Here is a 13,454-nt window from a genome sequence, read left to right as displayed (position 1 = left end):
ATCTCACATTCTTTCTAAAGGAACATCTGATTCCACAAATGTGTTTACTGTGAGGAGAGTGATCATTAGTGCAGTTTGATGTACTCTTCAAATGATGCACAAAAATCACCCTAAATAGCTCCTCCTTTTTGCTCCTCTTTGCAGAGTGTATGTTCCTCCCTTAGCACCAAGTTCTAGGCCAAACCAGAAACCACTTTGGATTCATATCTCTCTCTGGATGTATCTCTGAGGCAGAGCTGGAATTAAAATATCCAGTGACTAGATATTGTTGGGCTACTTGTCAACATGCTGCAATAAAGCAGCAATTTGTCTTTAAATAAAAATTAAAATGCAATAAAATACAATAAAATAAAATAACCCCCAGTTAATTTACCTCTCAGAGCTTTTACTGTCTGGTCAAGGCAGCAGGCTTTTCCCTTTCTCTGCTGCCCAGGGAGTGAGGGTTCTGTGGTTCCCTGTATAATCACTGCCCTTGGAGCAAGTTTCAGGGCAGTACATTGAGGTGACAACAAGGAAACCTGGTTTGCAAATTTCTAGAAACTCTGGTCTTTCTGTGACCAACTTCTTTAACGAAGCTGCTACTTTTTTCCCATTTTTTGGGCCTTATGTGCTGGATATGTTTGGAGAGTGAAAACAGTCAGTCTGTACCTCAGTAGTTTAGCTTGGAAATAACCAAAATACTGATTTCTGTTAGGAAGAAGAGACATTAAAGTGTAGACTAGAAGCAAAATTCAGTATGAGGGGGTCCTAGTAAGAACTGGTCTTCCAGCTGGGACTAAAGAGCTCACAATTACTCTCCCCGAGAGGATCTTGGACCTCTTTTGTAAAGCTCATCTCTTTAAATCCTGAGGCCTTGCTGTAGAAATGCCTTCCCCACTGGAATGGAGACTCCCCTGCATTTGTCATCTAACCACAAAAATCATTACAGGTCCTCAGTAAGTGGAAACAGAATTGAGAGAATTCCTCTCTTGTTAGCAAGAGTCAGTGCCAGGGAATGGACAGACACCAACCCAGTAGCCAGGAGAGCCAGGCTTTCTCCTTAAGCTCCTGTGTAATTTAAAGCAATTGACTTTTCCAGCAGCCTTTTCTTCCTCCTCCCACCTTTTGTGTTTTCTAGGTATCTGTCACCTGAAAGGACAAGGCCATTATGCTTCAGTTTTAGCTGGGGCTTTAAAGTAGAAGTAATCTTGTAGCAATTTTGCAGCTAAATCAAAATAAAGCTGGGATGCTGAAAACCTGTAAAGATCAGATGCTTTCAGAGCTGCTTTTCTTAAACCATAAAGCTAATACAGATTACTTGTCAATGAAGGAAAAAAAAAAAACAATTGCTGAAAGACAAATCCTAATTTTAAAGATGGAGGCAGAGTGATTAACACGCTTGCAACTAAAAGCTCAATTAAAAGATAAAAAAACTTAGAATTAAAGAGCCCACAGAAACAAAGTGTTATAGAAGAAATCTTTGCATTATGAGTAGACAGAGGTCATGGTGCTTTAGCTGCCATGTCCTTTAGGGAATTATCTTCACACAGGTTCTTGAGGACTGTAGGCTTCCCTATGTCATATAATGTAATTTAAAAAAAAAAAAAAGTCAGGCGTATTTCAGGAAGTTTCCATCAAGAAATGTATTAAGTCTTGGAGCTAAAATCCCTGTTTGCATAAATGCTGTTGAAGCCAGCTGAATTGCTTCTGCCAGCTCTGAGCTGGAGGCCAAACATCTGAGGACAGAGACTGTAAGGAAGCTTTACAGAGGAGTCCATCTCTCCTGGAGAGATGCTCTGCATAAAGGTATCTGGGTATGTGCCTAAACATACAGCTCAAACAGGATCTAAACGAAACATCCCCTGTGAAAGGAGCCCTCTTGATAGGGCTGCTTGCAGCAGCTTGATGAGATCCCTTCCAAAAACTGAAGCATCATTTTATTTATTTGCTAGAGAGCTAGTTTGGACTAGGCTCTGCATGTTTGCAGTGCAGGTGCATGGGAACTATGCATCTATTATTTCCTAATCCTTTATTTTGAGTGGAGAAGTGTGAGTTGGGAGAAGCTGCTTGCAATGAAAGCATTAAGTCAGTAGGTACAATGGAAATGATTGAATTGGAGTTGTCAGCCTACATCCTCATACAGGAGGATGAGAAACTGTCAGGCTTGGAAAGAAATGGATCCCTTCCCAGTGCAGATTCCACTAAAAAGGTGAAGAAGTTATTCTTCATGTAACAGGTGATTCCAAGCCATCATAAAGTAAATGGATGGCAGAAAGATGCTGGCTATTACTTAGTAGATGAGAGGAACAAAGGATTCCAAGGTGCGGTTCTGGGGGTATTTGAGCATCCTTCCCTCCTGCCCAGCTGGAGTCATTAAAACATGAAGTGCAATGCAGAAAACTGTAGGGAGATGTGGGGTATGCCCTTAAGGAGAAGGAGATGGGAACCTCGTCAGCAGCTTCAGGAAAACATCCACACTTGGAGAAGAAATAGAATGAAGGAAGAAAGAGCAGATTATTCTGGGGGTTAAATTTTGCTGTACACTTAAAAGAGGGGACTACTGCAGTGCATGTCCCTTACTGTCTGGCACCACAGACCTATGTGGCATCTGGCAGTTTTGATAATTAGTGGTGCATGTTGGTGCTTTGATCACTGACACTTCTTAAGGCATCCCACAAGTGCAAGGGGATGTCCTGCTGTGCTGTGCACAAGTCTGGCTGCACATCTGTCAGGCTCTCTCTCAAACTCCTGGCATCATGTACCTCCCCAGGCCAGCAGCTCCCACCAAAGCTGGAAACAATCTCCTGTCTCTCTGCATGTCTCAAATCTGGGACAGACAGGAGAACTCCTGAAGGTGCTTGCAGAGACCCCAAATCACCCAGTCTCTTCCCTGGTTTGGACTGAGGCACTGGGCTCTATGCTTGGGGATGTGCAGTTACGCTCCTGCCAATGTTGTTCTTCCAGCCATTGGGAATTGTGTTTGTGCCTCAGACAACTGCACTAAACTGGAAAAAAGACAGGATTTGCCATCAAGAGCTGCAGAGTCCCAAGCCTTCAGCAGTGGAGTGTCGGAACTCAAAATGTCCCTCAGACATTTTTGGAGGTTCCGGGCCCAGGTCAGAAGCATTTGAGACCCTGGCAGGCAGCTGCAAACAGCTGGGATTTTGGATTTGAGCCATGGAATGATTTACCAACCTTGCAGGAAGAACAAGAAGTCACAAAAGTAGATTTTATAGTAGAAGTAGTCACAAAGTAGAGGGAAGAATTTTTGAGTGCTGTACAGGGGGGTTTTGGTTTTGTACATGGGGGTCAGAGGTTTTAAGATGGAGGGATTTGGGCCTGCCCTGTCCTCCCTCTTTCTTCTTCCTTACCTCCATGTTCTTGGTGATGTTGGCACTCACAGATTGGTTTAGAGTAGAAAAGCACCATTTAATATAGGTAATAGGCATTGGGGAAAAACTGTAACCATGTAACACGTAATGTACCATATAAAAGATAGAAAAGCACCATTTAATATAGGTAATAGGCATTGGGAAAACTGTAACCATGTAACACGTAATGTACCATATAAAAGATAGAAAAGCACCATTTAATATAGGTAATAGGCATTGGGGAAAAACTGTAACCATGTAACACGTAATGTACCATATAAAAGATAGAAAAGCACCATTTAATATAGGTAATAGGCATTGGGGAAAAACTGTAAACATGTAACACCTAATGTACCATATAAAAGAGAGCAGCAGCCCTGGGCGGGGAGAGAAGAAGCAGTCGGGAGTCAGAGAGGATGTCAGGGTGTGTGTGTGTGCCTCTGCCTGAGCTCTGAGCAAACCACAGCAGCTCGAGAAGAAAATCTTTTAGATAACTTGCAGTAAACTGCCTTGAGACCCAACAACAGAAGACTTCTGAGCTTTTTTTTGAAAGCAGAGGTTGGAGGAGAGATTTTTCCACCACACGAAGCCACTCCCGACCGAGGGTGAGTTCCAGCAGTGGAGAGGGCATTTTATTCTTGCTGTGTGCATAAAGATTTCCTTGCTAATGAGTAGGAGTTTATTCATCCTTTCACTAGGGTCTCAGGGTGCAGCTCTCAGTGCTGGAGTCAGTGGCAGCACAGCTGTCAGCCAGCTGTGCTCATCTGCTGTCCCTGAGCCAGATGCTGAGGGACAGCCTCCAAGGTGGCTCTACTAATTCCAGGATGAGGATTTTCTGCACTTTTCCCTTCTGGGAAGTGTCCCTTGGGCCTGTCTTAGGTGGGTTTTTGTGCACAGACAGCCACAGTAGGAATGCTTCTGCTCCTTCTTGATTTGGTGAGAAAATTCTGTTTAGTTAGGACAAGTCTGTAGACTGTAAAGATTCTAAGACAGGAATCTTAGTGCTGGATATGAAAATGCTGTTTGTATATTTTAAGCTTTGGTTTTTGTCATTCATGCCTGTAAATGAATGTTTTATGTATCTCTGGACATTCCTTGTGCTCTTAGATATAAAAGCAGGGATGTAGGTGATTTGGACTACCATAAATACTTAACATTTGAATATATAGAGACACTAAATAGCTGGAAATAACTATCTTTTTATAATACCACATATGTATTGGCAATCTGCATAATTGATTGAATAATCAATTGGTTTGATTGCTTTTACTTGTGTCTACAACCAATTTCCTCAGAGATAAATCTCAGAAGTGGTGGGAAGGAGGTGGAGGAGGCAGGCACATGCAGAAAGGGAAGGCAGTTTGCATAGAAGCATTTTTCTGCCTTTTTATTTCCCTGACAGCTTTTGGACCCCTTCATTTAAGCATTTGAAACACTGACTGAGGTTTGTGACTGCCGATTAATAATTTATATTAATTGTCATTATTTTCTAGAGATAAATCTGACTTTTTATTCTGAAAACCAACCAACCATCCAAACACAGCTGACCAAAACCTAGAAACACTTCGCAAAGAAAATCCAGTGTTTCTCTCAGAAAGAAACATCTAAAGCAAGAATGTCAAAACAAATTCTACTTCTGAGTAGAAAGTTCTGTGAAAGGCTGACCCTGCCAGCCCACCTTGGCCCTGTGTCATTGAAGTCACTGGGCTCCATCCCTGAGTATTCTCTTGCCTGGACTTCGCTCAGGTCACTTTTCCCCTTTGCCCTGGACTAGAGCAGGATTCTCAAGGCACAGCTGTCTCTGTATGGGCAGAGCTGCAGTCCTGCTCCTGGGCCTTTGCCCTTGCTTAGGAAATTCTCAGTGTTTGGGCAGCAAACAGATCTGGTACCTGGCCTACAGGAGTTCTGTAGAGGCCACTGTGGAGTCTCCTTCCTGTGGCACCTCCAAACAGCCTGGGATAACTCCGGTCTCTCCACATTTGCTGTAAAAGCACCCCATGAGCCACGGGTTCATTTCTAGCTAATGCCCACCTGGTGATGTGTTAATATTATCTCTTCCTGTCAGTGGAACATTTCAGAGCCTAGGCATTACAGGAATTAAAGGGGAGAGGGCCAGAGTGTCAGGCCTGGCTGAGCTCGACTCAGTTAAGGCCGAAGGAAAACCAAGGTCTAAACCACTTAATTTTGTAGGCACCTGTGTGGAAATGAAAGCTATCTTCACACTCCTCTGAACTGGCTGCTGCAATTGTCCTAGTACAGAACTCTGCTGATCTAAAGCCAATGCAATACAAAGCTGTCCTGCAATGAAGTGCTGGGAAACATCACTTTGTGCATTATGTCATTATGTAAACCCCATATTTCTTCTCAGCATTCTTTTTGCAATATTGACCTGTAACAACACCAGCACAGCACAGGGATTTTCTAGCCAAGCCCACAGGCAACTCATTAACAAATGAGGAGACTGCCAATGCAGCTATACCAATGTCCACATTTTTGTACTGCTATTATGTATTTTCTGTGATTTGGGTGATGCCATTTGGCCATCTCCTAGGCAGTAGCTACTGATTTTGCAGTTGCTCTTCAGCCTAGCTTTAATGTACTTTTTGGAGGAGTTAAGGGGTTACCAGACAATCTGAAAGACAGCACTTGGCATTTACTTGGTGCTGTCTTCACCTTTACCAACCAAACTCTGCTCTCACTTACCAAAGTTATCTTAGGGATAGATCCTAAAAATCCCTACTGTGGCCAGAAGCTGGTTCTGACTCTATGAACAATTTCTCCAAGTTTGCTGTCATGATAAGTTGTGACAGCAAACATTAAAATGGGTACAATTTCTAGTTTGTGAATGAGTGTAGTTGCCAGACTTTGTGTTCCTCCATGTATGTTCTAAAGTAAATTAAGGGAACTTCTTATACTGCACCTTTAGTTGTATGATTTCTCAGCCATGATGGGCATGAACAGTGTTACAAAGTCACATTATAACATTCCAGCACAGCTTTTCTTGAGCTGCAGCCCTTGCCCCAAGAGGGCTGTTGGTGGGTTTAATTGTTGTGTATTTTTCTCATTTTGCATTCTTCCATCCAAGACACTAGACATACTGCCCTGCTTCCCTGCGTGCACGTGGTTTTCTGCCAAAATAGGACCAGTGACATGAGGATAATTGGCTCCTATTATGCTGTATTTCCTTTTCAAAAAACCTTCATGTAATGACTACAAAAGACAGTCATAGAAAGGAGAGTAGAAGGAAGTCAAATGTCAGGAATTGTTTTATTTCAATGACTGGGAGAAATTTTTAGCCACATTTTTTTCACTAGTGAGTGCCAAAATGATATAAATTTTGACTGATGTCAGTGTGCTCCATTTGTCAATTTGCTAGCTTGCTGTTGTAGGAGAAAATGCAGGAAGAAGGATTTTTTTTTAATAACATATTGAAGTACTTGTACCTGATACTAAATTGTATGGCCCTTTATTTTAGACAATTCTGTAATTTCTGTGAGTTTGGTCTGCCTAAAGATGACAAGGTTAAGGACATTTTTGTTAACTCTGTTTTTGCTCAGTCAGGAAGCTATTTGCTTTTTCCTGGATTGATATTTAGCTGTTAGAGAACTTTAAATATAATATTCCTGCAGCTGTACACGATTGCAAAGCATGCCAATAATGCAGAAAAAAAAAAAAAAAGAGAGATTACTTACGGAGATTGGAATAATTGCTGCCTATCCCAATATTGATGGAGCTTCCAGAGGTGAGAGGAAGATGGAAGAAAATAACTAAAAAAGGAAAAATGAAGAGAAAGGTCCTTAATAGCAGTTTGGTTTTGTTTGGTACCAGATATCAGCTGAAGGCATGTTAAGGTTCAGCTGCTCTTTCTGGGCAGGATTGCACATCTCAGACCCAGAGTGCACACACAGATGCAGCTTGAATGGGGTGAAAATGCCAAACAAGCCATTGCTTCATACTTCCAGGAATTCCTCCTGTTCAGGAAATGGTATGAATACCTCTCAGATTCCAAGCCCCACGTATAAACAACAAAGTGTTATATAAATATGCTAATTATTGTTAAGTCATTCACCAGTCTTTGAAACAGGCACCTACCACTGTAAAACCAAACAACTTCCCTGATTTGTGCAAGTGCAGCTTGAATGCATCGGGCATGTGTATGCCAAACTGGGTTGGAATAAATTTAGTCTAAAATCTGATACACATACTCCCCCTATGCACTTAGGCTTTAATATTTATAACTCGCTCTTCAAAGATTTATATTTACAGGCAACAAAATACATACAAGTAAAACGCGTCCTAAATAACCAAATCTTTAGATTTCTTAGAAGATGAGCTGGTTTGCCAATACAGACGGATTTTCAGCCTGATTGCCGAGGGTCGCTCGCTGTCTCACGGAGTGCGGCTCGGGGGCTCGGCGCTGCCCTGCCCGGCCCGGCCCGCGGGAAGATTCGGGCAGGGTCCTGTGGGCTGTGGGATCCCCGCACCGCGGCTGGGCTGCAACCCACGGGCTCCCGCGGGCCCTCGGAGCCTGCCCCGGCCGAACGGGACCGGCCCTCTGAGCCTGCCCCGGGCGAACGGGATCGCCCCTCAGAGCCTGCCCCGCCCGAACGGGATCGCCCCTCGGAGCCTGCCCCGCCCGAACGGGACCGGCCCTCGGAGCCCGCCGGGACCGGCCCTCGGAGCCTGCCCCGCCCGAACGGGATCGCCCCTCAGAGCCTGCCCCGGCCGAACGGGATCGCCCCTCGGAGCCTGCCCCGGCCCGCACGGCTCCTGCTTTACCCCGGCTCGGCTCGGCCCCTGCCCTGTACCCCGGCACGGCTCACGCCTTTCCCCAGCTCGGTTCCCTCCTTACCCCGGCTCGGCTCAGCTCTTGCCTTTCCCCGCTCGGTTCAGGCTCTGTCTTTCCCCATCTCAGCCCCTGACTCTCCCCAGCCCGCTTCGGCCCCTGCCTCCCCTCAGCCCGGTTCAGCTCCAGCCCCTGCGTTCCCCATCCCGGCTCAGCCCGTACCTTCCCCCGGCTGCCGCCCTTCCCCATCCCGGCTCAGCCCGTACCTTCCCCCGGCTGCCGCCCTTCCCCATCCCGGCTCAGCCCGTACCTTCCCCCGGCTGCCGCCCTTCCCCATCCCGGCTCAGCCCGTACCTTCCCCCGGCTGCCGCCCTTCCCCATCCCGGCTCAGCCCGTACCTTCCCCCGGCTGCCGCCCTTCCCCATCCCGGCTCAGCCCGTACCTTCCCCCGGCTGCCGCCCTTCCCCATCCCGGCTCAGCCCGTACCTTCCCCCGGCTGCCGCCCTTCCCCATCCCGGCTCAGCCCGTACCTTTCCCCATGCCGCCCTGCCCCGCCTTACCCCAGCCCGCCGCCGTGCCCGCTGTCTCCATCCGCCCCCGGCGCGGCTCCCCGGGGGCCGGCGGGGCCCCGCCGCCTCCTGCCGTGCGCGGGGCCGGAGCGGGGCCGGGCGGGAGCCGGCGGGCCCGGGCCGGGGGCCGGGGGCCGGGGCCGGGGCCGGGGCCGGGGCCGGGGCCGGGGCCGGGGCCGGGGCCGGGTGACCCCCGCCCCGCGGGCAGGGCCGCACATGCCGCGGGCAGCGCGGGGGGGCCCGCGGCCGCCGGGGCTGACCCCGCCGCTCATCCCCCCGCGGCCGCGGCGAGCGGCGGCGCCGGGGCTGCCGCGGGGATTCGCTGCCTGCTTGCGGAGCTGTAGGCGGGTAGCGCCTCCGGAGAGCCGAGTCCAGCGCAGCGCTTGGGCTGGAAGGGAGGGACTGCCTGGAGTAAACCCACGGGGATGGACGGGATTATCCGACAGCGCGGAGGATATAGTTCCGTGCGGCTGGATGGAGGCTAGGAGGAGGATGTAGTCATGTCGTCCGACTGAGAGCTAAACCCACTTTTTATAGTAGTAACATCTACTTGTTACCAGGGGTCTTGGGCAGGTTTCTCACTGCGCTTGATAAATGCCCTAGTGCTGGATACAGAGGGAACAGCAGGTCTTAAAGATTATGAGCTTTCGTAACTGATTGTTTACCTCTAGGAGAAGGATCATTAGCTTTTTAGGTAAGGAATGTGTGAAGTGAGGTCCCTTTCCTGAATATCCCCTCAGCAGTTTGGGGGTTTTATGACCCAAGTTCCGCTGGCACTTCTGTCACCCACACTCATGTGCTCTGCAGTTCATTGCAGAATGGTCCCACTGAGCCTGTTTGTAGGGCATGGAGCTGGAGCTCCACGGCTGTGCGGGCATTGCTTCCCTATCCTTGGGTGGTTTTGTAGCCTGGAGAACAAGTTCTCAAATCAGAACGGCTTCGCTGTCAGTATTAAGGCTGTTCAGCTTCTCCATGGTTTAGCAGTGATGGATGCAAGGCTGTAGTGAAGTTTGGGGTAGATGTAAAACATGTGGACTCCCCAGTAAAAAGTTTCCTGCTGTCACTGATCATCTTTTTTTTTTCATTTTCTTTTCTTCTTAAATCCAGGTGAGCATTAAGGGAATCTAAGGCAATTGAAATGAGGGTTTGTGGGTATTTACAGGTGTGTTTCCTTATGGATCACAGAAACATGCACCTGTTGCCAAAACTACAGTACCTTGGTACCCTTAGAATCCCTTAGAATGCTGCTGCAGAAGTTACCTTGTAATATATTTCTTCAACCCCTCAGAAAGTCTGACTCCTTGAAAGACCACTCATTTATAATTTCAATAAATGGAAGCTGCATGGCTTCCTGTTAGGGGTTCTTTGTTGTTTGGTTATGGCATGAAGGTGTGAATCTGTACACACATAAGAAAATCTGATTTTCTGTGTATTGAATTTTGGTTATGTGCCCCTTGGCCTCGTTCTGCCTGTCAAGAATCATGTATGTGTATAACACTGCACTTAAGGATTTGAAAATATTTTCTCCACTTTAAAGTTCGAGAATTCCTAATGTTTAGTAATTCTGCGAATTTTGATTATGACATCTTTGTTCAATGGCACCTCACATTTACTCACAGGATCAGTATTAAGTTTAGTCCTGACATACTTAGGGTCTTAAGTTTGACTGAGATATCCATTCTCAGACAATTAAAAAAGCTCACAAATTGTGGAAAGTGCCTTAGTAACTGACTTTGGATGCAGGAGAATTGCTCAGTGTTTGCAGTTCTGAAGAAACCTCTCAGCTTGGACTTAGAGTCCTTCCTGTGAGAGTGTTGTCCTTTTGCTGCAGTAGGAGTTGCAACTGCTTCTGAGACAGAGAGCATTTGTTTCTGGGTCAGACAACACAGTGCCCGACAGGATCCATCAGAGCCTGCAGGAGCATCCCGCAGCTGGCAGAAGCCTCTGGAGCCAGCAGCACTCCCTGTGCCCAGCTGCAATGGACTGGAATGCTGTGGGCTTTGCTCACCCCACTGATATCCGAATCTGCATCACATGCATATGGAAATGGGGTAGATTTTTACCCTTTTTCTTGTGTGTTTTTCAGCGTTTAGACTTCCCGGTTTCGCTCCTTCAGCTGTGCAGCTGAGTGGAACCTGGCTGTGGAGTGGGACTCGGGCTAGACTCGGATTTGCACAGCCAGTGCAGCAGTGCTGTGTTGTGTCATGGGGATACTGTGGGTAGTTTACATCATTAGTTGTTTCTTCTGGTAGCATCTGCTTTTCTGTTTTGGTAAAACACATTTGTATTAAAGAAAACTCGCCACAAATAAATGATTTACCACGCAGGAGTTTGCTTATGGATAGTATTTGGGAGAGCTGGAACAAAAATAAAAATAATTCAGTATTCCTGCTGCTCCAATCTATTGACTTTGGGTTAGTTTGTCCTTCTTGGGACATCACAGAGCAGGAGAGACCAAGGCAGTGTCTATTGATGTGGGTTAGTTTGTCCTTCTTGGGACATCACAGAGCAGGAGAGACCAAGGCAGTGTCTATGTGAACCCGAGTGGTTTCTGAATTCTGCCATCTTATGGCATTCTCATGCCTCTCCTCCCCAGTCTACAGAAATGGGGAATGTGACTGACTGAGAGCCCAAGCACATTTAGGTTAAATTCTGGAATGGTATTCCTTATGGATGGAGCTGCACAGAGTTGCTGTCCATAGTGGCTGTTGCCCAATTTACTGATAAGGAAAATAACCACAGATAGATAATTCTATTCTTAGATGATTTTACATTTTCTCCAGTCAAGGGACTTCATTATAAAGCTGCTGTCAGTGCACTGACAGACCTCGGCTCAGCTTCCCATCTCCTGGGGTTTGCTTTGGGATCTCTGGGGCTGAGTGGGAGCTGCAGCCTGGTAGCCAATTTTTGTAAGGCAAAATAAATTTTCTTGCTATAATGAGATCACTTTTGACTGAGAATTTTTATGTATTCATAGCGAGACATTTGGGGGATACCGTTCACCACATCCTTTTTTGCTTTGTGGAAAAGGTGGTAATGAAATAAATGTCAGGTTGATTATACAATGTGTCATAGATAAAATGCTTCAGAAATGAGCACAATCGATTATGGGAACAGGAAAGTCTTTCCTGCATGGAAAATCTGGGAGCAGTGAAATTTCCTCACTGCTGTAGAGTCTGCAGAGCTTTCTGCCCTTGGGCTGGCTCATCCTGCCCTGTGCTGAGCATTCCCAGTGCTCTGGCACTGCTGGAAAAGCTGATTACACCAGGCTGAGCATTCCCAGTGCTCTGGCACTGCTGGAAAAGCTGATTACACCAGGCTGAGCATTCCCAGTGCTCTGGCACTGCTGGAAAAGCTGATTACACCAGGCTGAGCATTCCCAGTGCTCTGGCACTGCTGGAAAAGCTGATTACACCAGGCTGAGCATTCCCAGCGCTCTGGCACTGCTGGAAAAGCTGATTACACCAGGCCCTGGGCTCAGGGAATTCCTTGCTGGAGTCTCCACGGTGTGGTGGAGCCAATTGAGTAAAACTGTGCCTGCTGCTGAGATCAAAAGTGGTCGGGGAAGAGGCTCTGGAGTTTGGTGGGAAGCACCTCATGCTTTCAGAGCTTCCTGGGTTCTGAAATGCAATAAAAAGAGTCCTCTGAAGGAAAAGTTTTCAAATCTTCTGAAAAAACTCAAACAGATGTTTGCCAGGTTTTAAATATTTTCTGAGTTTGGACTTATTGTAGAATTACTAACAAAGGAATTTCATGCTGAAAGCTTTTTTAATGAAAAGAGTGGAATTTTAAAGATATAAATTTACTGCAGGACATTTTTCAGCTGGCATTTGTAGGACAGGTAAATTTATTTTGAATAATATTTTATAGATTTAAAATCAAGTGTTTTTGTTCTTTAGGCATAAAATCTGCCAAGAGGAAAAATAATTTTAAATTATTAATACAGATGAAGCATATCAGTAATAAATATTTCACAGCAGCTTGAAGACCCAAAGGCAGAAGTCCTGTTCTTTTACCTGCCATGTAAAGGAATGAAACCTGGAATGAAGAGGCTCTCTTTCTATAACTGCCATGGCAGGAAAGGATTCTGTAGGAATTTTATGTCATGCCCAAATTCTCAGAGGCTATTTTTCTGATTTTTAACTTGCTCTCTTATTCTCAGGAACAAAAGGTGCTCTTGGGCTCTGTGGCCAGATTTAATTTCTTATTTATTCACCTGCTTGCAGACCTTTGAGGTCTGTGAGTTATTCTGTCAGTGCCTGCTGTGCATTATTTTTGATTATCTGCATATATGGTAAGAAATAATTTGGTCCAAGATTGTTACTGAAAATCCAATATTTCCCATAAAAGCATTCAATCTTCCTAATGCCAATTTTTTAAGGATATAGAATGGAAAATTTCTTTTCAGCGTTCCTTTCCTTCTCATTCTCTGACTCCTTAATTAAATTTCTATCTAATTATACAATTTATTTTGTGTTGACCTTTCAAAAACCTTAGAGTATCAGACAGTGAATGTAGAGTCTGTGTTTATTTCCATGGGTCCTTGAATGAATTTGTTATAAAGGCTAATGACACTTTCAGAATTCAGGATGGCCAAAAGATTACTAACAAATAGTAACATATGTGTCCCTGGAGATACAGAACTATAAATATACTGAAATATATGGAAATAAATACTGAATTTTGTCATACCCAACACTTAAAATTAGGTAACACCACTACGACCAGCAATAATAGTAAATCTGCATG

The 13,454-nt window shown here is 45.7% G+C and overlaps 1 protein-coding gene across 5 annotated transcripts in view; it reads right to left on the bottom strand.

Moving 5' to 3' along the window:
* Window positions 1–8,829, bottom strand: part of BEAN1 (brain expressed associated with NEDD4 1) — a 58,884-nt gene extending 50,055 nt beyond the window's left edge. For 2 of the 5 annotated variants that reach the window (XM_085589361.1, XM_085589360.1), the window contains exons 1-2: window positions 8,359–8,512; window positions 7,043–7,117 (exon numbers count right to left, since the gene is read on the bottom strand). In XM_085589361.1, coding sequence (XP_085445487.1) covers window positions 7,043–7,117; window positions 8,359–8,473 — 190 coding nt within the window. In that variant the 5' untranslated portion in view covers window positions 8,474–8,512. Of the gene's footprint in view, window positions 1–7,042; window positions 7,118–8,358; window positions 8,513–8,666 lie in introns of those variants that run through there. The other 3 variants (XM_021534733.3, XM_085589359.1, XM_085589358.1) reach the window with 3 other exon arrangements.
* Window positions 8,830–13,454: the final 4,625 nt, after the last annotated feature.

This window comes from Lonchura striata, chromosome 11 (genome assembly GCF_050655825.1).
Source record: "Lonchura striata isolate lonStrDom1 chromosome 11, ASM5065582v1, whole genome shotgun sequence".
Taxonomy (NCBI): domain Eukaryota; kingdom Metazoa; phylum Chordata; class Aves; order Passeriformes; family Estrildidae; genus Lonchura; species Lonchura striata.
The sequence above is the reverse complement of the archived record's forward strand: the minus strand, read 5'-3'. Positions and strand labels throughout refer to the sequence as shown.